The sequence below is a fragment of the Puccinia triticina genome, chromosome 2A (assembly GCF_026914185.1).
Source record: "Puccinia triticina chromosome 2A, complete sequence".
NCBI lineage: Eukaryota > Fungi > Basidiomycota > Pucciniomycetes > Pucciniales > Pucciniaceae > Puccinia > Puccinia triticina.
Window position 1 is genome coordinate 1,667,635 of NC_070559.1, and position 27,074 is coordinate 1,694,708.

A 27,074-nucleotide genomic window follows, 5' to 3' on the forward strand; every position below is an offset into this window, starting at 1 on the left:
AATGAAAATATTTCTGAAATTTTGGGACTGTTTGGGTGTGTAACAAAAAAGCTATACAGTTAGCAGTAATTTTCCTACTCAGCCTGCTGCGCACCCCTTATATCTCATTTTATAATGACACAATATTGCTAGGAATTTCAGGGAATTAATTTGAAGCATATTTCTCTGTGCTCTCAAAATTTTGTGCCTTTGGTGTGTGTAACAAAAAAGATATACATATACGCAAAATAATAAACGTAATACCTATTTGGGCTACAGGAAAGCTGGTGAAAATTCTGAAAATTATCAGGTCATGAACTTGCACATGTATAATGATACTGTGAAATTTTTGGGGCTACTGGGGCACAGGAAGCGATATTACAGGTCCCTGCCTCGTTAAAATATGATTTTTTCATGTCAATTTTCTCTAGGCTCAAGGAGACCCCTAAATGACTTGATTGTTTTTTAGGGGGATCATAAAAAGTCATTCTATTGATTCATCAAAAAATATCTCAAGAAATGCAAGCCGTTTTTTTGGGGGAATGCACAGTGCGCGAAGAGCCGTGGCAAAAGCGCGCACTGGGGGCGGGACGTTGAGACGACAACCCCCACAGTGCGCGAAGAGTTTTTCGCAGTGCGCGAAGTAAGTCCATATTTTTTTCACCTCAGAATTTTATGAGTTTATGGTGTTATGGTTTTGTGCAAGTCAACTTTGGACACCCTAAATACTATTTTCCCCTTGGGGGAGTTTCCCAGTTCCGGTACAACAGGCAAGCCATGATTAGCTCTTCCGCAGGTGGTGCCGGCAAGAATTGTATTGGCCTGATGCGATGTGATACAGTTGCGGATGGCATAGAACTGTAGGGGCCCGCGGGCAAAAAAGACATTTTGGACGCGGGCCCTATGTTGCTCGGCCCATTCGGGCCAAACCACATGCTGACCACATTTTTGGGGGTTTCAGAACATGTAGATTCCAAGTCTAAGTCGGCTAAGCTTTCTGCCCAGCGGTTTTTTTTTTTTTTTTTTTCAGACCTTTCATTTCGGACACCACCTATAAAGCCATATGGCAAATCCATATCTATGTACTTAGAGATATTTATTGATTTGTTAGACCATTGTATAACATAATATCATCATTGGGTGAAGAAAAAGTGAGAAAAGGAAGTAAGGGAGAGCAAGAACAAAAATAATCAAGTGAGAAGCTATGAAATAAGCATATCAACTCGAATCGCTGCGTTTCGAGGGATGCAGCGATGAGATTTGTACTTTTTCATCAGTACTTGTGATTGAGGGCCGTTGTAACCTTCCCGATAAACTGAGATCTGTCGATCGATTCGACAGAAGTATTTCCGTATGGTAACAAGAGGGCAGCTTTTGCAAACCATCTTGAAAAGTTGTTTGGCAGAAGGGAATGATTGTGCGGTGTGTGACTTCTTACGGTATGCTAAGAACATACATACAGAAAGGATTCAATCAGATTCATTTGTAACGGTGTATTGTGAAGGAGATATTGGGCAGGAAAAAGAAACTTACCGTCTTTGATGTAAGACCAAAAAAGCTCTATGGGGTTGAGTTCGCAGTGGAACTTGGGTAAGAAAAGACAGATATGACCAGCATCTTTGATAATTTGCTGCAGTAAAGGTTGTTTGTTTGCAAAATCGGATTGGCCAGACATGATCTTTGACCAACAGCATGTGTTGGAATCATCGCAAGGGGCATCTAGAATGACTGAACCTTGCATAGAGCTGTCGGACGCCATGAACTCGGCAACAGCTTGTTCTTGCGATAAAAAATAACCGGTCTCTTCAGCTTGACGAACCAGTTTTGCCGATTGTTCTGCGGCGTCCTTTCGCATGTTTGAAGTAGTACACACGGTGCATTGTAACTTCAAAGGAGGTTTCCCTTCCTTGCGTGCTTTGGAGCTGTAATGCTCCCACAGACCTCGCTCCTCTAAGATAGCCTGGATTCCTTTTGGTTGGCCAGCTAGTTTGGGATCTGGGTAAGATGTGTCATACGAGAACGTCTGAGGAAGGCCACAAAGATGTGCAGGAATGTAAGGATCATCGGAGGGGATGATTGAGTTTCGGAGATGTGACTGTTTTCCTCCTGGCTTAAGGTTCATGTTCTGTGCTCGTAGTGCTGTTTTTGCGAAAGCACCATGTGCTGAGGAGCAATCAAAAATAAATACGGCTTGCGAGTTGGGATGAAGATGTTCAAAAATTGGGATTGCCTTTTTTGAAACTTGCTCGCATAACTGTTCCATATCCCACCATGGATCACCATTGCTGCCAGGATATATTACTGTAGCAGCATCAGCTGACAAAGGTTTAGTACCTCCGTCCAGCTGAGATTCCTCAAACTGTTCGCTAGATAATTCGAGTCGTCTAGTCGTCTCCAAAATGAAGTCAGAGATGTGGATCAATTGCCCGGCATTCTTCGATTGGATCTCGGTGGTTCCAGGAAGAAGCCAAGTGGATTTGGGCTTTTCTTTTGCGTGAATGGTGGATTCATCGTGAAAGATGAAAACCGTCTCTTTCATAGCTCCCAAGACACCGGGATTGACTCTTGCGGATTGTTCAAAGGTCTCTAGATCGTACATTCGAGAGCGCTTACGATACATGGTGTATTTTTCAAGGTATTGGGACCTGGCTTCAACAACATCGGGTCGCTCGTGACCATCAAAATAGAGGCACTTCTTGTGCACTTGAGAGCGAAATCCTAGCTTGTACATCCATCGGGTTGCACATTCTCGGCTGATGGTCCTATCAATCCCAAACTGTGGCAGAAGCTCATTCACCACATGGGATTGGAAGGTGATCGGAGTAACCTTTACAATCATGCATTAATTCTTGTTCAGTTGTCAATCTAAATGGTGCATGAGTAAAACATGAAAAATTTGGATGCTCACCGCTCCAGGGACTTGCAAAGCAGCCCATTTGAAGAGAGATTCTCGTAGTTTGACATTGTCCAGCAGAGATTTGTGGTTTGTACAATTTCCATGCTTGGGGAGAAGAAGCTCGCGGTGACTGACAATGTGGCGAGCTTGCCTTGCAATTGCCCTCGCAAGGTAAATTCCACTTTGTTCGTTCTGTGGCTGGTTCTTTTGAGAGGTTCGTCGTATGGAGCTCTGAGCAGTGGCAAGAGATGCAGCTTCGGAAGGTAGTTCAGCTCCAGACATGGTAAATTTGAATCGAAGAGAGTTGAACTCTTTAAGATTATCCAGCATTGACTGAGGAAACTTAAATTTCTTATCTTTCTTAGCTTTGTGTTTGAGCAGCGCCGTGACCGTAGTAATTGCAGTGTTGAGATCCTCCCATCTCTCCCGAGCTTTCTCGGACTTTTCCTTGGTTATTGGAGCCTGTGGAGCTGAGAGATATGCTTTCTGAATTTCAGTCAGACGAAGATCAGCTGTATCGGCCTCTTTCGGGTCTGGAGCTGGGGGCTGAATCAAAGGAGTCTTGAGTGTTGCGCGTTCAAGGTTTGGATCAATTTGTGGGTCGCTTTTTTCGACAATCGGTGCATTTCGAATAAGATAGTTTTCCATCATGTCGTTATTTGGGCCAAGTGCTTCGATTCTCTTTTTCTTCCGGTCGTGTTTAGTCTGTCTTGGAAGAGCGGGGGGTACTAGTCTTTGAGATAAAGGATTTGGACTGGGAACCGGTTGCTGATAATGTGACTTCCCGGATTTTAAGAAACGTTGTTGCTTGCTTTCAATGGGGAGGGGAGGGCCAAAGAGAGATGCCCACATGTCTTGGAGAGGCGCCTCATCGTTGTCTTCAAGTGTCTCTTCATCTGAGGTTTCATCATCAATAGCGGCCTCCACATACTGCACGACATCGTTTGCCCGTTTTCGTTCTTCGAGCTCTCCATCATAAATTTCAAACACATCGTCTTCAGTTTGACGCAATAAACTGAGGTTGATTTCACCATCCTTGGAGTTTGACGGTTCAACATTGTTTTCTTCGCCGGTTGAGATTTGGCTCTGGTTGTTGTTGTTGGTCGAGCTTTGAATCACGTCCTTGTTGGTTGAGTATTGGATCTCGTCATTGTTGGTTAAGCATTCGATCTCGTCGTCATCATCTCCGGTTAAGCATTGTATCTCGTCGTCTTCATCTTGGTTTAAGCATTGTATCTCTTCATCTTCATTGTAAGCTAAGCATTGGATCTCGTCATCGTTGTTTAAGTGTTGGCCAGCGGTCTTGCATTTCAGTTTACGGGTTGGTTTGGATTTTGTGTCTTGTTGAGATTCCTGGGCTTTAAGTTCCCTGCGGCGTCGTCGTCGTTGTGCCTTGGCAGCCTTGCTTACCGCCATGATTGAGGTGTAGTAGAAGAATTGGAGCCAGCCGTGCGGTGTTTCATTCAGAGGTGAAGGAAAATACAGGAATATAGAGTATCTACACTGGGGAAAATCAGGAAAAATCTGAAAAACCCCGGGCCCCGGACAAAATTTTGGAAAAAAACCAGGCCCTGGCAATCCGGACCTCCAAAAATCCCCTACAGGTCTATGCCATCCGCAACTGTAGGCTTTTGCAAAAATCTGCCAAGCTTAAAGTCGATCACCAACCCAGCATTTTTTTGGTGTGGCTTCTAGTAATGAGGATCTGCAGTCCACAGGTTTACACAACTCAACGTTGAACAATCCAAGTATCTTTGTTTCTCATGCAAACCATCTCCAAAAAGAAAAGAAGACATACAAAGAAGAGGAAAGAATGACATTCCCTGAAGCATGAAAAAAGAAAAGATAACAACAACAAACAAACAAAAAGGAGGGGACAGATAGAAGCACACACAAAAGAGCAAAAAGAAATGTATAAGGAATAGTGTGTAGATAGGAATGGGAAGGAGAGATCATATGTATTCAAGATGTATAGCGTATGCAGGATAATGGAAAAAGGAAGAGTTAATGATAATCGCGACTGTTGAAAAAGAAAAAAAAGAAAAAGAAAATACATTTCTTAAGCAGCAGACCTAAGAAAGAAGAAATGGAATGGAACTGAGAGGGGTAGAAGGAGAAGAACTCTGTTTCTCTGTGAGGCGAGAAAAGGTCAAGTCATGATTTCATTGAAGATCAATTCCTTCAACTGTTCTCTGCTCAACTGTTCCTTCCCGTTATCGAAATGGAAGAAGCTAGGGTCGAGCGGGGGGGAATCAGGCTCGTCGTCGGGGTCATGGTAACTGGCGAGATAGGGATGACGGAGCGCTTCTTCACACGTGATGCGCTTCTTCGGATTGAACGTCAAGCATTTCTCGAGCAAGTCGATTGCTAGTGCGGATGCATTGGGGTACAGTTGCGCAAACGGTTTCTTCTTCTTAAACGGCAGCGCGCGGATGTAGTCTCGTGACCGATGCGAACTGATCGCACTGTAAAATGGATTCCACAAAGCGATTGATCAACGGGATGGACTGGGATCTTGATTGGCGGGTCGTTGCTTACTAGAAATCATCCAGTGAGGGCGTCCCGAGGATATCCAGGATTAGGGTCAATTGGTGATGGTAGTCTCTGCCAGGAAACAAGGGCTTTCCATTCAACATTTCTGCCAAGATGCATCCGACGCTCCAGACATCGATTGCCTTGGTGTATTCTTTAAACCTGAACGACCACCACCCAAACAAAACTATCAGGACATGGCGAAAGTAGTCCGTGTGTAGTTTTTGTGCTCGGAAAGTGGAATGAATGGACGACTTACGTGAGCATGATTTCCGGCGCTCGGTACCATCGCGTGGCCACATATTCGGTCATGAAGCCCGTTGCTTCTTGTTCGCCCATAAACGCCGAACGCGCCAATCCAAAATCGCAAATCTGAACAAACACAGAAAAAAAGATTTTGAGTTAACCCCCAACAAATGACAAAAAACCTACAATCTCTGACTGACTTTCAAATCACAATTCGAGTTGAGTAGCAAGTTTGACGGCTTCAGATCTCGATGGAGTACGCTGGCGCACAGAGAGAAACATGAGCTTTTTTTTCTTGCTCGCTTAGCAAAAAAGAGCCTGAGGATTTACTAACGCGGCAGAATGAAGAGCTTTCAGGCCTCGGAGGGTTTGGTAAATAAAGTACTGACAATGGTCGTCAGATAGGTCTTGGGTCCTGAAACAAAATACAACATCAAACAAAACAGATTTCAGTACAAGGACATCTCTTTTACCTCTCAATATTTAGCGTGACGAGAAAGAGGGTAGCCAGACCTGATGACCCGATGCATGTCGGTTTCCATGAGCTCTTGGATCAGATAAACTTCGGTAAATTCGTCAAGTGATGGTGGCTTGACGATATCGAGGATCGAGATGATATTTTCGTGCGAGAACCATCTGATCAATTTGATCTCTCTCAAAGTCCGCAAGCAAAACACTGTTCATTTGTGAGACCCAAATTCTGCTTTGAGTTTCTGTCTGTCTTTTCTTTTGTAAATTGGGGAGGGAGTGGTGAGACGTACTAGAATGGTCAAATGGGGTGATTTTCTTGATAGCTACTTTCTGCTTAGAAGGTTCATGGACAGCCGAGCTACACCGGGGAGGTTTGTTTGAATCCGTGACCACCAACCGATCAGGCGCAGAAAAGAGATAGAGATCGGGGAGTCAGATGTCGGCAAACCGATGAGGAACCCGGCGTTTCCGATAAAGAAGAATTTTACCATACGACGCCGTAGGCACCCTCGCCGACAACATCGATAATCGAGTAGTCGGGACCGACTCGGAACTGTTCGCGGGACAGACATAGTCAGAAACCAGACGCGATGGGAGAGAGGGAGGATGCTCACATTGCGATCCATGGTTTGTGGCGACAGCTTTCGTTGAGGTGGTGGTGTTTTTGTGGGATATTGGTGTTCTCTGGCTGGGACTGGCTGGGTGGGAGGAGTGCTGTTCTCGGCTGTGCCCGTCTGGGTTTAGAGTTCCGGACCAGCAGATCGATGACGTAATCCCGCATCACCTCTCATAAACACATACTTGAACACATATGTATGTACATCCCTTCCGCAGCCCGGCAGCGGCCAAACACAAAGTGCATACTCACATACAGCTGCATACGTCAATACCACTTTGTTGTCAAGTCTTGTGTCAAATGTGTCAAGTTTGCGGCCATGAAGCTGTCATTAACCTGTCATGAGAGTGGCAGCTCCGTGAACCCCTCTAGTTTACAATCACGTTTCTGATCAATTGCTGAAGATTTTACAATTGAGCGAGTGAAATCTGCAGGGGATTGTGTGAAATCCCAAGTACAAGCTGTGTGCCACAGCTGTACCTGCTGTGGCAGAGCTAAGCAAATCCACATCAATCCCGTCAACCCCAAGAACTTAGAAGTCCCGGAGGCGGAGGCGCTTTGAGGTGGAGGTGTTTGCGCCTCCAGCGGAGGGACTTATGCGGTATTGGTGATTTTGGACTGAGAAAAATGGCCGAAAACATCATTTCCAACAAATGTTGCTATAGCTCCCTTACCTCCAAAGATATCACCCAGATTCTTGGATAATCAGAAAGCCCAGCATCTTGTTTAATTTTTCATGCTCTTAGAGCATCAAATGTCCTCATTTGTTGCTCATAGTAACCCATTGAAGATGGGGGGGTTGCCAAAAAAGCCAAGCCTGAGCAGTGAGGTCCGTAAAACATCACTTTTAGTGCAAATCCATACACTTGCCTCAAGAAAAAAATGGCATGTATCCAGGACTGAAGTCAAAGCTTGCCAAAAAAACTCGGCTGAGGGCCGGTGCTGCACAGTTTTGCTTTACGTAAGGGATAAGACACTTTTGAGGTTATTTAGCAAGGGAGGATCCCATTGAATTTGCTCGTATTTATGTATTTCTAGCTGGCAAGTTATCACTCTGTCACGTGACGGCCACACCTCCATCAATAATTCAGTATTTACATGCCTGAGGGGATTGGGAGGGCAAAGTCCCCAAAATTGCTCACTTCGATGCAAATGATTGGCTCTAGCCTACAGCACCAACGAAGATTTGCCGATGCCAAATAATCCATTTTACCAATGGAAGCAAGATTCTATGGAACCAACCCAAACTTCACACGTTTCGCTAAAGGTGAGTGGGAAGCATTAATACGTATGAATCCTTCTGCAACTCTCGAGGAGAGACAATGAGGACAGCTGCTGCATCAAATAAGGTATCAAAGACTTTTAATTTTGAGAAATGGAGCATAACTCTATTCTAGTTTTACAGTGAGAAAGGAAAGTGGCAATCAAGCAAGCATTATGCTGTGTGGAAACGTATGAGTCGCGTTTGGGGAAGAGATTGAGAAAAGGGGAGATTTGATCGAGGGGCCGGTAACTTGTAAAATTCAAAAAGAGAGTGAGTGTGAAGGAGACGCCGCTCAATCTTTTAAGGCAAGCGCCTGGACCCAACTAAGCCGCCGTTTGGTCTTCCACCAAAGCCATTGCTGAACGAGCCGCCGCGCGGTCCGCCAAGGATTCCACCCAGGTTGATTCCGATGTTGACAAATAAATTGATGTTAAGACCCAGTCCACCTAAGATGCCACCCAAGTCGATCTGGATGCCGGAAGCGACCGTCTGACAGAAGTTTCCGAACGAGCTCATCTTTTGGAACACCTCTGTAGATGCGGACAATGTTCAATCGTTGGTTAATGTTCTTCCTTCTGGATATGTGTGCCAAAATTGGGTAGAAAAAACGAGGTTAAACGCACGAGTAAACTGTGTTTCCCATCGGTAACCATAGGTCTGTTTCCCGATGATGATGATAGACTGGAAAGATCTGTACATTGTCGTTACAGATTGCTGGAATTGCGTCTGGAGTGGAGAAACGAATGGATAAACATGCCATCAGCCAAATGAGCTTGTTGTTCAATGATACAGGATCTCTCAAAGAGAAATGAAAGTAAAAGACGCACTTGGAAGCCACTCTGAGCCAAGCCATTATTGCAAAGGTCGTAGGATTGGTACTGGGAGACGGTCGATTGATAGCTCTGATATAGCGTTTGGACGGATTCGTACGCAACGCTCACATCTGCTCGCTGCTCGAAGACCGACTGAGTCTGGACGAATGACTGAGACAGCGACTGCCAGCTGGTCTGGAAACTCTGGACTTGGACGGAGCAGCTTGCTGATGCGCTTGTTGCAAAATGAGGCGGATGACCGTGAGGCGGATGACCGTGACGCGGCGAGAGAGCCGGCTTTACTGTTGCAGGGATGGCATGCGCGTCGAAAGAAAAACCTGCGTTTTTTTTATTCGCAAGGTCAAGTTAGTTAGCTTCTTTGTCTCGCGCCAGGGTCAAAAAAACAAGCCTCACTGGCAACGAGCAGGAGCACCAAAGACAAAGCTTTAGAAAGCATGGCGGAAGTGAGAGTTATTCGGTGGGTGTGCGGTTACTTTGGTAGTGAGTGTTTGGAGGGCTGGACGGAAGAGAACGACTGGAAGTGTGTGCTGGGGTAGAAAGACTGGAATGGGATGAAGAAAGTAGACGAAGTGGAGAAAATATCAAGACACTTTATAGTATTTCCTTAACTCTTGAAGCTGAAGAACAGCGCCCGACGTTCAGAAGGCGATCTGCCACAAGACTGCCATCAGTGAGCAGTTATCCAGATCATCCATAAGTGCGCGGTAGGTCCTCAGATTATGGATAACAACTCAGATCATGTCCAACGACCCGATGGACGCCATATCCGGAGTCCTGGTAGGCAAGCCCTCAGCGAGATGATCCTCATGGATGAAGGCTGGTTGTCTAGATTCGCGATGGTACGGGTACCGCTAGTCCGGGACGGCATAACAAGATGAGGCGGCACAACCCACTGCTACCGCCTCCCGCCATTCGGACTGAATCTAGGTCTGAGGCTAGGGATAGGAGGATTTGGCACCCGCCATTAGGGCAGTTCCCAGGGCATTTCACGTTCCGCCAAGACATTACGTTTTAAAAGGTTGGTTTGCTGATGCACAGTTTTACAATCATGGTGTAATAGTAATTTCAGTGCAAAACCTTCTTCAATAACCCAATGGCAATAGCAGAGTCTATGTACCAAGGTGTTAATATAGAGTTGGCTGCAGCTGTAAATATCATCAGATTCAAGGCCAGCATGAAAAAGTAACTCAAAGCACTTCAACCTCACATGTGACTTGGGATGTATTTTTGGTTCTCAAAATGGAGCTACATACCAGCCACAACCTCCTGGCTGGTGGGCACAATCTTCCAGAGAAAGTATCTGAAAGAGGGTTATACAAGGAGCTCACTGCACAAGGTACCCCAAAAAAGTGGATTGGATTGTCGTCGACGTGTTAAGCTGTCACGTCGTCCCAGTAGGATAGTGCATCTTGAGAGTAAAAGATTTCGTGCTGTGAGAGAAGGTTGCTATGAAAAAATTGCATCACATTTTTAGGCATCTTGTATGTATCATTTTTATCAATAAATCTACAACAGTTTTTTTTTTTCGGGTTATGTATACATCTGGAGAAACATACAACTGGTTGAAACATACCGACGACCATGTCGGTCTAAAAAATAAAACAACGCATCCACCCTGGCTTTCTGGGCCCATCATCGGCAAGTCAGCCCCGCTTTTGGCAGTCATCTTTCAGGCGTAGGTTAAAATGTTGAACTCTTGAGAGGTCTTTTCCTTGCCTGTAAAAAAACCCCCAATTCAAGAGAACAGTCAACCAAAAAAACAAGTTACAATGTTTTTGTCAGAGTGAATCAACATACCTCCGTAAGAAAAGATTGCGAAATCGGTGCCGTCTTGGGATTTGCAGGGATGTACGCCTCCTTCATGAAGAACTTGGCACACGAACAAGAATCTGCACCCACAAATGAAGTCGGATTAGAATCAGGGTGTGGACTGCTCCGATATAAAGGATAGCTAACCTTCCATCTTCTTCTCGGCCTCCCTCCACAGGTTGCCAGCCCTGAGCTTGAATAACTCCATGGCTCGGAGAGTGGTTCACCCACTTGACGGAATTTTTATCACCGCACAAGATCTAAAATAACTCTTGTTAGATTTCTATCCAGTTTCACAGTGATCCGATCAAGAAGGAGAGTTGCAGTCAAACTCACTTCGAACTTATCAAAGTCGTTATGCTCTTTACCGCCATAACCAATCACACAACCGCCCAAGTGATTCGAGACTTTTCCAACATGTAAGCCCCCCTTGTAGTAGGTTCTACCTATATACAATGTGTGTCCTCCTTCGCGACCACCTTCAATAGCATTGTTAGGGATCGGGTCACTTTTGCTGATTAGCATCCAGTAAACGGGCGGACTTCGGCCACCCGCAGAGCTTGAAGAAGAAAGGAAGCAACAGTCAAATGATTACGGAATTAGCAAGAGTAGAAGGCGAGGTGTGTGCGTGCACAAGGAAACGCTCACTAGTGCTGGGTATGTGCATGGGCACCCTGGAGCCATTTCTCACGGCTGGATTCGTTGATCCAGGCTTGCTTTTTGGACTCTTCTACGGCCTGGTTCTTGTGCTTACTGTAAGCATAAACACCGCCGCCGATCGCTTAATCAAAAGAAGGAAAAATCAGCAATGAATTGTCACAGAAGAGTCCAACATAAGAAGTATCACCCGCACTAACCAAGTGCACCTAGGATACCACCCCCGATCTCGAGCTTGTGTTTCTTCGTCTCATCCAGCCAACCCTCGTCTTTCTTTTCACCCTCTGGGTGGTCATATCTATCATCCTTGTGCTCATCGTGGCCCCATCCGCCTGGTGGACATTTGAAATGAATGTTAATAGACGGACAACTATGAGGCAGAACACAGCAATGTGAAGCCTGACATACCAGGTTGAGGCATGTTTTGTTGGCCATAACCTCCGCCGCCTCCGGATTGGTCAACGAAGCCTTGGTTCTGATTGCGATGGTGCTCTTCGACACCATGGTGAGTTTCACCGGACCGGTATTGATGGTGGGACTCCTCTGGCAATCGGGACCAGAGTGCAGGAACAACAGGCGGCTGCCAGTTCGGCTCGGATTGATGAGGTTGGACGATTTTATAGAGGTGACCTTCGTAATCTACGACGGCATCAGGTCCGTACTGGGTCCAAGCCTCCCTGATTAAATTATTCGTATCATTGAGGGAGTGAGCGGTGGCGACGACCAGAATAACATGTCAACCATAGAGCGAGTAAACATCACTAACCATTGGTAGACCATTTTGGTTGTTTGTGATTGCAAGAGGTTTCTGGACAAGAATCAGTTGGACTTCGGTAAGGAAACTCTTGGGGAGGGATAAGCAGACGATGGGTTCTGGCTCGAGAAGGTCTTGCCGATCAGACTGCTGCAGATATTTGAAAGGCGAAGGCAGATCACATCACATCCAACTTCACCGCCACCAGTCCTGACGTCATCCTTACAATAACCGGCAAGGTTACTAAATATGTATAACACACATACTCACATTAGTATAAACACATACAAATAGTAAATGTCCATCGAGGATTGGAGTCGCATCGAGCCAGAACACAAGCTTGGCTCTTGGCTGGCCAGTGCAAAACAAACCTTGGAATAGGGCAAGGCAATGGCAAACAACCCGTCTGCAACCAAACTCGCAATGACAGTGTCTCAGGTACATAAAGTAACTAACTTAACTAAGTCCCTCTCTATGTGGAGGGGGGACGCTGTCCCGCAGGGACCCTCCGAAGGAGGGGTCGCTTCGCTCCCCCGAGGAGGAGGGACTTAGCTAAATTAGATAAAGTAACACGTAAATAAAACATGAAGCGGGCTATCAAGCTGTAATGGGGACTGGGCTCGTAGCCCGAGGGTGTTAGAGAAACTCCACAACGGCCCCTACTTTTGCTAGCGTCCCTCTGTGATGGGAGGAAGGGTTCCGTCCCGCAGGGAGGGTGTTATTTTAAGATGTGTGGCTGGTTTCAAATTCAGTTTGGCCCGTTGAATGGACTGGCTCTCGTTGTGGCATCATAGGCAACAGCATTGACTTGTGCAAGAATGCGGCAATGCCTTTGCATCTGGGACGTTTGTTGGTATTATCCATCGCGCTGAATACTTCCTTACTTCAACCATCGTTCAACCTTTGTTTGTTGAAGAATTGTGGCAGCACTGTCAATCTGGGTAATCAACCTTCATCCTCCTTCATCCATAAGGATTATCTCGCTGAGTGCTTGCCTACCAGGACTCCCGATGTCTACCTCCATGGCGACCATCGAGTCGTTGGACATGATCTGAGTTGTTATCCATAATCTGAGGACCTGCCGCGCACCTATGGATGATCTAGATAACTGCTCACTAATGACAGTCCTGAGGCACATTGCCTGCTGAACACCGGGCGCTGTTCTTCAGCTTCAAGAGTTGAGGAAATGGTATAAAGTGTCTAGGTATCTTCCTCACTTTTTCTACTGCCTTCATCCCATTCCAATCGTTCTACCCCAGTGCACACTTCCAGTCGTTCTCTTCCGCGTCCAGGCCTCCAAACACTCACTACCAAAGTAACCGCTCACCCACCGAATAACTCTCACTTACGCCATGTTTTCTAAAGCTTCGTCTTTTGTTCTCCTACTCGTTGCCAGTGAGTCTTGATTGACTGACCCCGGCGCAAGACAAAGCTAACTAACTTGACCTTGCGAAACCAAAAACGCAGGTTTTTCTTTCGACGCGCATGCCGTTCCCGCAACAGCCAAGCCGGCCCTACTGCCGCGTCAAGCATCCAGTTTTGCAACAAGCGCATCGGCAAGCTCCTCCGTTCAAGTCCAGAGTTTCCAGGCCAGCTGGCAGTCGCTGTCTCAGTCATTCGTCCAGACTCAATCCGTTTTCGAGCAGCGAGCAGATGTCAGCGTTGCGTACAGATCCGTCCAAACCCTCTATCAGAGCTATCAATCGACGGTCTCCCAGTACCAATCCTGCAACCTTTGCAATCCTGGCTTGTCTCAAAGTGGCTTCCAAGTTCGTCCTCTGTAATTTTGCTTCTTTGTGAAATCTTGCATCATAAAAAACAGACACAATTGGCTGATGACATGCATATCTATTTGTCTCTCCAGGCGCAATTTCAGCAATCCATAACGACGATGTACAGATCTTTCCAATCTATCATCATCATCGGCAAACAGACCTATGGTTACCGATGGGAAACACAGTTTACTCGTGCGTTTAACCTCGTCTTTTCTGCCAAATTTTGGCACACGTCCAAAAGAAGGACATTGACCGACGATTGAACATTGTCTGCATCTACAGAGGTGTTCCGAAAGATGACCTCGTTCGGAAGCTTCTGTCAGACGGTCGCTTCCGGCTTGCAGATCGACTTGAGTGGCATCTTAGGTGGACTGGGTCTTAACATCAATTTGTTTGTCAACATCGGGATCAACCTGGGTGGAATCCTCGGCGGACCTGGCGGGGGCTTGCTCGGCAGTGTCCTTGGTGGAGGACCAAACAGCGGCTTAGTTGGGGGCTTGCTTTGAAAATCCAGCGGCATCTCCTTTCATCTCCCATTTTGCACTATCCTTCCATTTGTTTTCGAAGTTTTAGAAGCCACACGTTCATCAAATCCTCCATTCTCTCAATCTCCTTCCCAAACATGACTTGCACGTCTCTGCATAGCAAATGGCCACTTCATTTGTTACATTCTTTACTGTAAAACTAGAAATATGGACAAGCTCTCAAAATTCAAAGTCTTTTGATTCCCTACTTGACCAAACAGATACTCGCTTTGTATTCCCTCGAGAGTTGGAGAAGTACGTCTACATACTCGAAAGCTCTGAATGTCTTTCATCATTACCAAGACGCGTGGAAAGTTTGGGCTGGTTTCAAAGCACATTCCCATTAGTACAATTCATTCAGCTGTGACCGGTTGTGTTTTTGTTTGTGCCACATGGCTAGACGGGGCATGACATGAAGGTTCCAATCCATGGATGGCCAAATCACTTGCTTATAGTGGGCGATGTAAGGGATTCATGCTCAATTAATTCGCCGCAGCCACTTGAAGGGATTTATATCAACCCATTGGGGCATATGAGGCCGTCCAGTTATGAAGCTTAGAGCTAGAGACGAGGGCGCTCAGGTCCCCGCTAGACAGGGTCACAGTAATGGCAGGCTTTGTTTCGGCTATTTGCAGCCTTTAACGAGCCTGGCAGGTCAACAAAATTGTGCGGCGAATGTGTCACAAAAGTGCCCGAGTAATCGGCCGTACGGCCGGACTCATACGGACAGTGAATGACCTCAGTCTCACTACTGGCAAGGGTCACTTTTTGTTGGCTGCCGCACAAACGGTGAACTCCCTCCGCCAGAAGCTCCCGGATCGTTTGACTCTCCTGAACCGTTCTCGTTCATCAAAATAGCTTACAACAGCGATATATAGATGTCACGTTTTTCATGGAGAAGTTTCGACTTCTCACGTTCCATTCGTCGCTCACAAACCTGTTAAAATGACTCGCTTGACTTCCTTCCGATATATTTGTGCCTGGCTCCTTCTAGTGCTTTGGTCCGATCTTTGTCTTGGCTCACCAACCCCGAGAAAAACCCCGCTTGATACCCATCCAGACAACAACCAACCCGACCTTGAGGCTGATAGAGCTCTTGCTCCAAATATCACTAATCTTGATAGCGGTGATCCGACTCCCAACACCACAGCCCCTGGTGATCGTAATACCAATTCCAATAACATCTATCCAACTGGAACCAATCTAAATTCAAGCACGACACATGATGGTATTGTCGATTACAATCCAAGCGACGATGATGAATTTGACGATGATGATGACGACAACGACGACGATGATGGTGATTGGAATGAGGATCCGAGTGATGATGCGAATACAAATGATAATGTGGTGAGTCATTTGCTACTTTTTTCGATGCGGCTTACGCTGAACGAGCTCTATAAATACCTGGGCTGGACAGTCTGAAGAGCCTAAATATTGACGAGACTGGTACACACATTCAGGCTGATTGTAATCCGGATACACCAACGCAACCCACGTGGCCAGATGATGGAAATCAGAAGTCGGATTCTTCCAGTGACCAAGAGCAGAATGGTGGGAAGCGCTTAGTAGGCTTTTTGTTGCGCATTTTTAATATAACTTTTTTTTTGGAAGCAAATGCTAACACTTTCTTTCATGTGGCTTAGGTGGCACCCAACTCAACTAATCCCGGACAGGGATCCAACATAGGGAAAAACATTTCTTCAAGCACGCAGGAACACGTAAGTCATGTTTACGTCATTCCGAGTTTCAAAAGAAAGCAATGATTGTTTACTGACCCTATGAACTCCAGAATACCGCACACGGGCTCCTGATCAGCCTACGTGGAATGTGGCATCTTACTTTCTTCGCAATTATCTGGGGGAATCTGCTGATAATATTGTGAAACCAAGTTTTCACTTGACTGTTGTTCTTATCCTCCTCTTTCCAACTGCCGTTCAGTTCATCCACACTCATCAGATTTGTATCCGTTCAAATAAAAGTTTATCATTTTTCCAGATGTCTTTCTCTCTACCATTCTGTGTGGAATGAATCTCCTCGTCATATGTATTCTCTCAAAAAAGTAAACCCCCGATGGGTAGGTGCTTGGCGGGTTCAGTGGAGAATACTCCAAATATAGTGAAAATGAACCCGTAAAGTGATATTAAGAATCGTGTATCCATGCAGAAGAGGAAGAAATGATTGATTTGTCCTTGTAGGGCCGCCGACCTCGAGCGGTTCAACTATACAAAGACGACAACATTTTGTGCTCCTCAAATGTGAGATTCCTAAAAAATCAAAAAGAATTGCAGTGAGAAAAGGAAAGGAAACAGAACACAACTGCAAAGAAACACAAAACAGACATCAAATAGCAAGATAACAAAAAGAGATCTAATCTGGATGAAAAAAAAAACCGCTACACATCAAGTCATGCCAATCTGTGTTTCTTTCTGTGTGGTAGCTTGGAAGATTTGCGCCAAGTCATAAATCTATCTGGTTAAGAGTGCTATGCCCTCTTTCGAAAGTATAACCACTCAATCATCACCACTGTAAAAATGAGTCCAGACGTCAGATAATTGCGCGACAAAAAAAAAAATGAAAACGGGAATGCCACTAACAGGAAAAAGTAAGATCCCGATGCTGGTGGAAACCCAAGACAAAGGAAGCAGTCAATACAGTGATAATGAGCTGAAACAACAGAAGAAGCGATGATTACCCTTTTGTTCCTTATCTTTCAATGAATCGGTTTTGTTGATTCGAGGTCTGAAGTTCGAAGGGTCTCTCCGGAAGGTAATCTCAAGCGAGCCCAAGAACTGTTTGTCACAAAGAAGAGGATTTCAGAAGAACGTTTCTCTTGACTGTGGCTTGAAGGGCTCTTACCTTGTTCATGCCAGTCAAAAGGTTCTGGGGCCTGAAAATAACAATCAAAGAAAGCATTTTCTTTTTTGGCTTAATAAACTCGGTTGAGTTTCGAAGCAACGAAAGACTCTTACGCATGGGCAGTGGCTTCTATAGATGGCTTTCCGTCATACACAATCACTCGGTCGGCTAGGTAAGTTGCCCTGTGACATTAAATTGATTGTGATCAGAGAGTGTTCGACATACTTGACGGTCGTGAACGAAGGCAGTCCCTTACATGATCTGTAGAAAAAGGAATGAAGAATGAGCATAAACCAACATTTGTTTATTTGGTCTTAAGGTTTTAAGACACGAATTCAAGTGACTCACAAAATCGTGCTCGACAATAAAAGCAGTTTTCTTAACTGTCATGATGTAACGCTTGATGATCTTTGAAGTTACGATACGCTGTTCAGAATCAAGGTAGGCACTTGGCTCGTCGATCAAAAATATATCTGTTCGAGGTTTGCCCAAGGCCAAGACTAGAGCGACTCGCTGAAGTTCACCCCCGGAAAGGGTGAGGACTTCCTGATCCATAAGGCCTTCGATGTTCAATGGCTTGATAACGTCGGCCTGGAATTGAGGATGTAAGAACATCTCTTTAATCTGTTTGATCAAAAGCATCCGAACCGATCCCTTGAACTTGGGCGCGATCGTTTGTGGTTTCAATGATACTCGTTCAGGGTTGTATGGAAGCGTTAGATCGGCCTCATCAGGTTTGATCTTGTCGGCAATCAACTTTACAAATGTCGTCTTTCCAGTTCCATTCTCTCCCAACATCACGATGATCTCCGAATCCGTGAAGTTTCCTGCTTCAACATGCAGCTTGAAGTTTCCCTGAGTTTTCGTCATGGCCGGGTATTTGTAACTGCGAGAGGATTCAACTACTATGTCTTCAGCTGAGTCTGCAATCTTGAAATGTAAAGATTCATCGCGGAATCGCAGATTTTCTGTTGGAATCATTCCATCCAGAAATATGTTGATACCTGTAGTAAAATTAGTTATCAGTTTGGCGATGATCTGCCGCTGCTCCTCTTCACCGAGCTAGTTTGACCAACCTTCACGGACTGAGAATGGCAAGGTGACCACACCATACGCTCCGGGTAGGCCGTACAAACAACATATGAAGTCTGACAAATAATCCAGCACAGATAAATCGTGCTCGACACATATGACATAACATGTAGGATGGAGCAAGGATCTGATTGTTCGGGCGGCATTCAACCTCTGCTTGACATCCAAATAGGAGGAGGGTTCATCAAACATGTAGCTGGGAAGAAAAGTAGAAAACAGCGATCCGTTAGGAGTTAAGATCATGTAAAGGAGGAGTGGTGATCAGTTGTACATACATGTCGGCTTTTTGGACACAACTCATAGCAATAGCAAATCGTTGCAATTCACCACCACTCAGTTGACTGATTTCTCGATCGACAACGTCATTCAAGTCCAGAACGTTTAGCATCTCTTGTTTCTTTCCGGCTCCATCTTTACCCTCTAGCAGTTCACCCACTTTGCCCTTGACCATCCTGGGAATGTGATCCACGTATTGCGGTTTGATGAGAGCCTTGAGATTGTCTTCTAGAATCTTCGTGAAGTAGTTTTGAAGTTCAGAGCCTCGAAAGTGTTTCAAAATTTCTTGCCAATCCGGAGCAACCTGCATGTTTCAAAAAATCTTAGCTGCTACATTTAAGAACAGTTAAGAACAAACAAAATGAAATAAAGCCTCACATCGAAACGACCAAGGTTGGGTTTCTGTTTTCCAGCTAGAATTTTCAGGGCTGTACTTTTCCCAATACCGTTTGTACCAACCAAACCAAGCACCTGACCAGGGCGTGGGATCGGCAACCGATGAAGCTTGAAGGAATTGGCCGAATAACGATGGGTGACTTCCTTCTCGAGGTTGGTTGGTAAATTGATGACGTTGATAGCTTCGAAAGGACATCTAACATCCAATGAGGAATAAAGTGAGCAAAGCACCCAAAAACTTAGGATTTACGGGTGATCGTTCTGCCGACTTTTTGGGACATATACCACAACCAATACACAATTCTTCTGAAATGAATGCGATCTGAAATTCGTAAAATTGAAAACATTCACCAAAGGTAAGTTGACGAGCTCTAGGGATTTTCAACAGAGAAAAAGATATCTACCTTTGAAGTATTTTCGACTTCGATACACAGTTTGCCTGGGGCGCCCAATAGTAATGTAGATTTCGATGAGTTTCATGAATATTTAGTTTTTGAAATCCAACGTACCCATTCGGACGACCGGACACGATTTTTTACATTCCTGTTTGCACTTTTTCGGTTTACATTCTGATTGAGTTTCGAAGGCAAGGACAAATCAGTTCATCCGTAAAGGAGTGGAAGATGGAGTCGAAGTAGGTCGCTTACTGTCGGATGAGACGATCGCGATCCTCGTCAGTTTGTCCGACATTCTTACGAAACTGTAATTGGTATTTTTTGGCGATGGTGGTATTGGTCGGACTCCGGGGGTGCGACGGTGAGGTGTCGAGTGGAAGGAGGCCCGGATTGGGAAGGGGGTCCCGCTCGGTGTCGGCTCGCGGTTTTAGCCAGTTTAAGACTTTTGGCACGGGTTTTTGCCTAAAAGCACGAGAACCCTAACCCTACCTCCCCAAATTGCCCAAGATCCACTCACTTTCCTCGTGTGTTGACCTCGGATATGTTTGCTGTACACGTCTACCTTCAAGTCAGGACAAGTTGATGAAAAAAATTATTTGCGTGTCTCCAATCTTATCTGGTTGACGATTGTACCGGTTTGTTAATTGTGTGCGCAGGCCCAGGCAGGCCCTCAAAACAGCCAAAAAGTTACCCAAAACCAAGTGTCTAGTATTATGTATGTATCTATCTAAATATGCACACAAAATACACCAGATTCTTTCCTTTTAATTGATTTCATCTTGAAATTCCTCATCATCAGGACTGTCGGAGCAGTTATTTTATGCAGTGGTTCATTTCAATGTATTATCCTCATATCACATAATCACTTCCTCCAAATTAAACAGTTTTAAAAGCAATCCTGCTAGGCAACCTCAAAAACATTTACTATTCTTCAATTAAAAATCATCCTGAATGGTCCCAGGTTCCCTAGGTTCCCTGGTATAAGAGCCACTAATAAGGCTAACTAAACTGAGTCCGTAATCTGAGGGGAGACCGTGAAGCCTTTGAGGGTTCACAGGAAGATCAAAAATTGATTACATCAGCAACCCGACGAGAGCACTTCATAGTCCCATCGTCCCCGCGCCCCACCTACTCAGCATAGAGAAGCTGAACTTCTCTCCTGGGCTAGGTGATCTGTTTTTCTTGTTTCATTGTATGTAGAGGAGAGAGAGAAGCTGAACTTTCCTCCTGAGCTAGAAACAATAAAACATAAGTAGTTCCTAGAATCGGTGCCCATCTGGCCTCGAACCAGTCCCTTAGACTGCCCAGTGAAGAGTCCTTGATAGGGCTCTTGCGGAGACGCCGCAGGGACCTTCCAAAGGATAATTGGGAAACTTGGGATATAAACACCGCGTTTTCGTAGGTAAAATATGATAAATTTTGAATCAATTTCGAAGTATAAACGCACGCAACGATTGAGGATTGAAATCTTGCTCCTTTTGAAGTAAAATAAAAAATAAAAAACCACAACAAGAAATTTTATGATTGTGACATGTTTTGAATCATTGATTTCCCAAGAATTTAGTTTGCTTTCCGTTTATTTTCCTGTGCGTAACTAAATAACAGATCATTCCTGGGCCCCAACCTATATTCTAAAACACGTTACTGTAAGCGTAGGTTGACAGCCCTCGCCTTCTTTTTCCTGGCTCAATGATGTCGAGATCTTGAGGTGAAATGGCGCGACATAACCTCTGGTTTCCCTCTGGAGCAGACTGCTGCCTCAGTATTGAAGGCTGCATGACAAACATACCCGCAAAGCCGGCCGCTAAGTGCCAACCGAGGTGGCAGTGGAGGATCCAAACTCCTGGATTATCGGCTTGTACTCGGACTAAAAATATTCACATGCGAAATTGTGAGAAAAGTATCAGAAATTTTCAAGCTGATACACGTTTATGGTCCTTGGTTTGGAGTGAGATTGCGGAATACGGCCCGAGGTCACTAACCTACGTGGTAACTCCCTCCCCCTATGACTTGAGTCTGATCAGAAGATAATCAATTCATCAAATTTCCCGAACATACACGTTGGGTTTCGTGGTCATTAGACTTACATCCTTGCGCAATGGATTGGTAGTATTGTACTGCAAACTTGAGACCGTTGTTTCATTTATCTCACCAGCACCGGTAGCAACAATCCATCCCTGAAAGACAAAGTATACGGTGAGTGAAATAAATCTTAGTGAAGCATGGTTGAATAGTTGATTACTTACATCAACTCCATCTGGAGGGTAATTGAGTAAAGGACAAAATTAACAGACAGCGTTTTTCTTGGTTTTGTTCATTAAAACGGTGTGCTTACGCAAGTGGTAAGAATGCTCGATAGCCGCGTCCAGATTGTTTATTACAATATCGTAGCATCCAGGCTGCTCAAAAGTAAAAGCTGCAACGTCGGAGGCGTTGATAGTTCCGGGTCCTCCAGAGAGTAGCTCATTGAGCAAAGGACGGTTAGGCCGAGCTGTGTTAGAATTTAAAGAAAGCCATGATCAGAAATCATGTGTGCACTCATGATACGGATTTGACTCACTTATCCAAGTGGTGTCATTCACGAAAAACCTGCCGCTAACAACACTTGAATTACCCTCAACAGAAGCAATTGTCCCAAAGCTCGTCGAGAAGTAAACCTATGGGGTGTGATTAAGATTTTTGTCAACTTCATACGGTGAAGCCGAGAAAAATTTGCGCTCAACTCTACCCAAGAGGTTTGTACATGCATCCTGCGGCACAAGCGGGTGCATGGTAGAAACATCCAGGTCCAGGCAAGCCCCCCCTAGAGTATCAGACCAGTCCCTTGTTGTTGGTATAACTACGTCCGAAATACTGGGGGGAGGTGTCGTTGCATCAACAATGCGGATAATCCCCAGCGCCGTGCCAGCTCGTTCTGTGATACCGGGGGCCACTATATAGAAAGAAGGAACCAGTTCAGCGACTTGACATCTGATGAACACTCCAAATGATTTCAACGCCAGGTATTGCTCACACCAAGCAACTTAGAAACAGAAAGCATATATCCATAAAAGTGGCCGGGCAAAGAAGCGTTAGTATCAGGATAGAATAGCTCTCCTGACAGAATGTGGCTTCACATACAACAATCGGTGTCCATAACTGCTCTAAGGTAAACCGTGCTTCCGACCTGATCTTGAGAAGTATCAATGATCACGCTATACCTCTCTCCGTTGTCTTTATTGTAACAATTTCAATTGATATTAGAAAAAATCTACTAATTGAAGTACCCAGAGAGAAGAATGTATGCTCTACTTACGAAAAGGCACTCTATGAATCGCTGTCGGTCCTACAACCCCCGTGGAGTCCGCTTCAGTGACGTTCAAGGTATGCTCATCGACAGAAAAGCGGAAGAGAGCATGAGATCCAGCGCCTATCAATCTGAAGCGCGTCTTGGTCCCCACTGGAACATCAAAGGTTAAGCTGTTGTTTTGAGTTGTACAAGTTGCGTTGGCCAGGGCATTGTTGCAATCGAAATATCCAATACCGTTTACAAGTGCAGAGTTCTGGGATTGTTAATCCATTAGTAACTCAATTTCTTACGTCTCGACTGAATAACTTTGGAATATTGCCTTACAGGGGACCTATGCCCCTCAATCGAGTTTTCAAGTGAAAGGAATCCAAATTAGAATTTACTACAAGTCAAAAGGGGAAAGAACAGGTCATCCTTACGGTGCAGCAAAACTGTTGTTGTACCCAGCGGGAGATAATAATTGTTGCACAACATGCTCGCTCATTCTGATAAAGAAATTATAGCAAGCATGATCAGTAAAAAATTTAGCACATAACAGCCTCATAAACTTGAAAAAGATAGTTTTACACTCAACTCATGGTACCAATCACTGTTATCAACCTTGATTGAGTCAGCTCTCATGTTTTCATCTCGGACAAAAAGGTTTAAACTTTGCTGACTTGATCAAAAGTATGATGTCTTGATCAAAATTGACTCCCCGTTTTAGAGGATCATTCACACTATGAACGATCATAGGCCCTGCCTTTTTACCAGAGTAAAATCAGCTTCATGCAAAAAGTACGAACCTGGTCAACTGTGAACTCACTATTCCATCAGCATTGAAATTCTAGAACAAAACAGGCTCTAATCAAACACTTCTTCATCTTGAAACCATGTTAAATAATTTCTTACCTGTGCATGGGCGTGATACCCTTTCAACAATATTAAAATTTTCAATTCATACCGTTCAGCTGGATTCAAGTTAGTGACAAAATTCAACACTTACAAAAGGTCCCATATTGATTACGGATGTCAAAGGTGTAAGTGAAATTTTGTCCTGGCGGAATCGGGCATTGAGTAACACCCGTCTGCATAGCAACCATATCAAAGAAGGATACAATATTTGAAATTTTAAGAGAGATGATTTATGTGTTTCGGAGTGTGAGCTGCAGGGGAAAGATAAATTACCACACCATCCATCCAAGGACTTCCCCTCTGAAAAATCTATTTATATTCTCCCCAAAGAAAAGAATGATTTTTAAACTTTCCATCAGACGCTAGAAAAATTCAGAAAAAAAAAAAATGCAGTAAATGACACTTACCCCGTGCCAGTGAATGGTCAGTGCTGCGGACATTTTGTTGACTATCAATATGTTGAGAGTATCACTTTTTGAGGGAAAAATATCAGCATAGATCTTCCCATTCTGAGGTCACATTTGGGGTTGAACTGACCCCTCCTAAGCACGGTTATCGTTCAGAAAGCAAAAATTCAGCACTAGCTAGTCGGCAGCACTTTCAGGGAGGATAGACAAAAACATACGTTTGCTTCTATCAAAGGGCCTGGAAACTGGGAGTTCACAACGAGCATGTTTCGAGAGAAGCCGTCTGGTGCTGCGGTCTCATTTCTGATTGACAAGGTGATAAGCAGTACAACTAACTTCTCAAAAGGGCGAAAGGCTACTCACGTGATTGTCCAAAAGTAATCACGTGTTTGAGGGATGGAAGTTATATTGAACTTATCTGACAAGTACAAATCGGAGGAGTTGAGTTGCACTGAGGCCACGATTGAGATCCATGAGAACAAAGTCAAGAAAAAGAAAATTCCGCCGCTTCCAGTCTCTTCGCGGTTCATCCTGAATTAGAAATGAAGAAATAGTGTATCTGTGGGGTAATTAAAAGCATTTTAGTATTTATGCATCTTGGAAAGAGAGTTTGTTGCACGAGTAAGATGGGCGAGGCATCGCCAGTGACCAGGACTATGAGGGGCATGATATTTTTTGTCTTTGTTTCAATACTGTTTTTAGGCGGCGATTGTGCTCATATTGTGCATAGGTCACATGTCCTAGGAACCGCTGAGTGATTAGAGTCACCAAAATGTCCGGTAAAATCAGCGTCGGGCAACTCTGGCTACAAGCCACTGCAAGCTGGGCTAGTTTTTCTATGTAGCAGTTTCAGAGTTTCACTATTACAAATGAGAAAAACGAGAGGGGAAACGGGATATAGAAGAAATAACTTAGGAGGAATGACTGACTCGGAAAATTGAAGCACAAGTTGCACCAGTTCTGAATATTTTTTTCTGGTATTGGAGAAGAAAATAAGACGGCGGTTTGGGCTTGCTCAGCCCCTTATATATAGACAGTATAATTGTGAGCTTTCCGCGACATAAAATGCTCACAGATCGGTGATTTCCCATCGAACCAAGCGGGTAGATCATCTGTTTCTGATGAGCGCTCACATCCATGAGGCATTTCCGTTGGGCTCGGAAAATCGAAAGGAGCTTGGCCAAGTACCGACAAATACCTGATTGTGGCGAGGGATAATGAGACGATAGGCAAGAAACAACATTTGATTGCTAATTTCTTTACGGCAACTCGTCAACTTCCGCTGACCTTCCGCGGCTGTGTACTCCGGAAGGCCGACTACTGAGGGGAATTAAATTTGAAGTGCTCTTGGGTTGATCGTTTGAGTTGGACTCACAAGGAGTGCTTACCAATCTTGAACCGAGGTCTCGCAAACCCAAGCCAGCATTGGCAGATGTATCACCTGACTAGACCTGACTCGCCAGAGCTCTGCCCTTTACTGTGGATAAACAAGTTTCTAAGGGTCCAAGTAAAAACGAGCGGTGCCTACAAATAGTTCTTTCGACTGACAGGGCATCAATAATCGAGGTGTAGCTCAATGCGAGTCTCCAATCTGCGGAATCCAGCTGTCACTTTAGAGAATTAGCCACCCCGTGGCCGGAGTTCCTGAAGTGTGTTGACTTTTGAACCTTTGCTTTGTCCCAGCATCAGTACATAGTGGTCGCACAGCTCCTTGATTATGTGCACAGGGAGTTGCAGTGGCATTGCACTCGATTCCTCTTAACTTTTGCATGCAAAAATATCTCAGCTCATGTGCCCAGGAGAAAACTCAGAATGAACCTAATTTATATAAACCGGAAGCCTGGCTGTGGCTATCATCTTTCAATGCAAACACAATTAACAAATAAGTATTATTCTTTGGACAGAAACGTGATGCGATCCACAACAAAGTCTAAAGAAGATCGGCAAGATGTGGGGCATAGAGCGCGTTGGCATTAAAAGCTCAACGAGTGTTGACGACATAAAGGCAACATGAGGCTTGGCAACATTTTCGTATGGCCTTGCGTATGAGCTACTTGCCCACCTGAACTGACATCCATAAAAGCGGTAATGAGGTTTCTGTCGAAAGATTCCAAATACCCCGGCTTTTGTTCGAGCTACGTCCCAGCGGAGCCGACACACGAATCATTTTTCCTCATTAACCGCCCAATATCACTGAAATGTCCATTCCTGGCAAAAAACTCTTGCGAATCTTCTCCTTTGCTTTAATGCTCGCCTGCTGTTGCAATAGGTTTTCGTGGGCGGCTACCATGATGCCGAGCGGGGCCGTTTTAGAGGACATGTGTGATCAGTCTCTTGCTTGTTCAGTAATTGATCAAACCTGGCCGAAAGACAAGACTTTCAGATGCGCTTCGGTAGGCTTTCTCCTAACTATCTTTATACGGCAGCTTGGCTTAGTGCGATATTCTGCTTTTCTCCAGAAAAATGTCACGCCCACTGCGTTTGGTATGGCCACCGAAGCTCTCACTATTGGAAAACCAAGAGCGATACAGAATGGGTCCAGTTGGCCGGCGTCTGCCTCCAGTAGCTGTACCGACGAGGGGTCCGACTATTCCAAGCATTCCTACTCCAATGGTGAGTGAGAGGCAACTCCTTGATAGAGACACGAAAACTTGAACTCAACGATTTACCTGGTTTTCCCATTGTTTGCAAGGTCAATGGACTATCTACTACACAATCCGGAGCGCCTGCAAATGTAAGGAGATGACTGGAGACCCAAAAGCCATGCCAATGTGCCGTTCGGCTACTTCTCAGGATCTTTCTGCTTGCAATCTCGCAATGTAAGTTCTCAAAGTGTATCATTATCAGCTATCAACTGGAGTGCACCTGCTGATCCTGTCTCTCTTCCCCAAAACAGGTTCAAATTTTGCTCCATGGAAATGAACGGTAGCCGTTGCACTTGATCCAACGCAATCAAACTGTGCGGTTTTCTCTCCAACCGGGCGGGGCTCGCTGATGACTATGCAGATGGAGTGAACCTACTACATGTACGGAAGGAAATTTGTCATTATATTTTGTTCTCAAACAAACGTTCAAAAATGCCGAAATGAAAAAAAAACGTTATTCGGCCT

General features: G+C 44.9%; 7 protein-coding genes across 7 annotated transcripts; 2 read left to right on the forward strand and 5 right to left on the reverse strand.

The window, feature by feature from the left end:
* Positions 1 to 5,024: 5,024 nt before the first annotated feature.
* PtA15_2A191 (uncharacterized protein) lies at positions 5,025 to 6,905 on the reverse strand (the record flags this gene model as incomplete). The annotated part of the gene is made up of 7 exons (XM_053166186.1): positions 5,025 to 5,340; positions 5,414 to 5,569; positions 5,667 to 5,779; positions 5,854 to 5,914; positions 5,988 to 6,068; positions 6,573 to 6,677; positions 6,739 to 6,905. The coding sequence occupies 7 exons, from the start codon at positions 6,903 to 6,905 to the stop codon at positions 5,025 to 5,027; spliced, it is 999 nt and encodes a 332-aa protein (XP_053017433.1).
* A 1,399-nt stretch (positions 6,906 to 8,304) lies between these two features.
* Positions 8,305 to 9,273, reverse strand: PtA15_2A192 (uncharacterized protein; the record flags this gene model as incomplete). The annotated part of the gene is made up of 4 exons (XM_053166187.1): positions 8,305 to 8,534; positions 8,628 to 8,730; positions 8,832 to 9,154; positions 9,231 to 9,273. The coding sequence occupies 4 exons, from the start codon at positions 9,271 to 9,273 to the stop codon at positions 8,305 to 8,307; spliced, it is 699 nt and encodes a 232-aa protein (XP_053017434.1).
* A 1,233-nt stretch (positions 9,274 to 10,506) lies between these two features.
* PtA15_2A193 (uncharacterized protein) lies at positions 10,507 to 12,083 on the reverse strand (the record flags this gene model as incomplete). The annotated part of the gene is made up of 8 exons (XM_053166188.1): positions 10,507 to 10,553; positions 10,635 to 10,726; positions 10,794 to 10,906; positions 10,983 to 11,205; positions 11,295 to 11,427; positions 11,504 to 11,635; positions 11,712 to 11,980; positions 12,070 to 12,083. The coding sequence occupies 8 exons, from the start codon at positions 12,081 to 12,083 to the stop codon at positions 10,507 to 10,509; spliced, it is 1,023 nt and encodes a 340-aa protein (XP_053017435.1).
* A 1,326-nt stretch (positions 12,084 to 13,409) lies between these two features.
* PtA15_2A194 (uncharacterized protein) lies at positions 13,410 to 14,338 on the forward strand (the record flags this gene model as incomplete). The annotated part of the gene is made up of 4 exons (XM_053166189.1): positions 13,410 to 13,452; positions 13,525 to 13,826; positions 13,922 to 14,024; positions 14,115 to 14,338. The coding sequence occupies 4 exons, from the start codon at positions 13,410 to 13,412 to the stop codon at positions 14,336 to 14,338; spliced, it is 672 nt and encodes a 223-aa protein (XP_053017436.1).
* Positions 14,339 to 16,869: 2,531 nt separating this feature from the next.
* PtA15_2A195 (uncharacterized protein) lies at positions 16,870 to 19,669 on the reverse strand (the record flags this gene model as incomplete). The annotated part of the gene is made up of 14 exons (XM_053166190.1): positions 16,870 to 16,882; positions 16,954 to 16,975; positions 17,052 to 17,148; positions 17,216 to 17,246; positions 17,329 to 17,397; positions 17,472 to 17,476; positions 17,564 to 18,219; positions 18,292 to 18,503; positions 18,583 to 18,887; positions 18,962 to 19,175; positions 19,249 to 19,301; positions 19,384 to 19,418; positions 19,489 to 19,548; positions 19,627 to 19,669. 14 exons carry the CDS (start codon positions 19,667 to 19,669, stop codon positions 16,870 to 16,872), a joined length of 1,815 nt encoding a protein of 604 aa, XP_053017437.1.
* Positions 19,670 to 21,005: 1,336 nt separating this feature from the next.
* PtA15_2A196 (uncharacterized protein) lies at positions 21,006 to 23,284 on the reverse strand (the record flags this gene model as incomplete). Its single annotated transcript, XM_053166191.1, has 11 exons — positions 21,006 to 21,241; positions 21,357 to 21,390; positions 21,462 to 21,551; positions 21,699 to 21,865; positions 21,935 to 22,031; positions 22,098 to 22,306; positions 22,495 to 22,587; positions 22,670 to 22,916; positions 22,988 to 22,994; positions 23,083 to 23,148; positions 23,238 to 23,284. The coding sequence occupies 11 exons, from the start codon at positions 23,282 to 23,284 to the stop codon at positions 21,006 to 21,008; spliced, it is 1,293 nt and encodes a 430-aa protein (XP_053017438.1).
* Positions 23,285 to 26,210: 2,926 nt separating this feature from the next.
* On the forward strand, positions 26,211 to 26,906 carry PtA15_2A197 (uncharacterized protein; the record flags this gene model as incomplete). The annotated part of the gene is made up of 4 exons (XM_053166192.1): positions 26,211 to 26,357; positions 26,424 to 26,577; positions 26,657 to 26,783; positions 26,861 to 26,906. The coding sequence occupies 4 exons, from the start codon at positions 26,211 to 26,213 to the stop codon at positions 26,904 to 26,906; spliced, it is 474 nt and encodes a 157-aa protein (XP_053017439.1).
* Between the last annotated feature and the right edge of the window lie 168 nt (positions 26,907 to 27,074).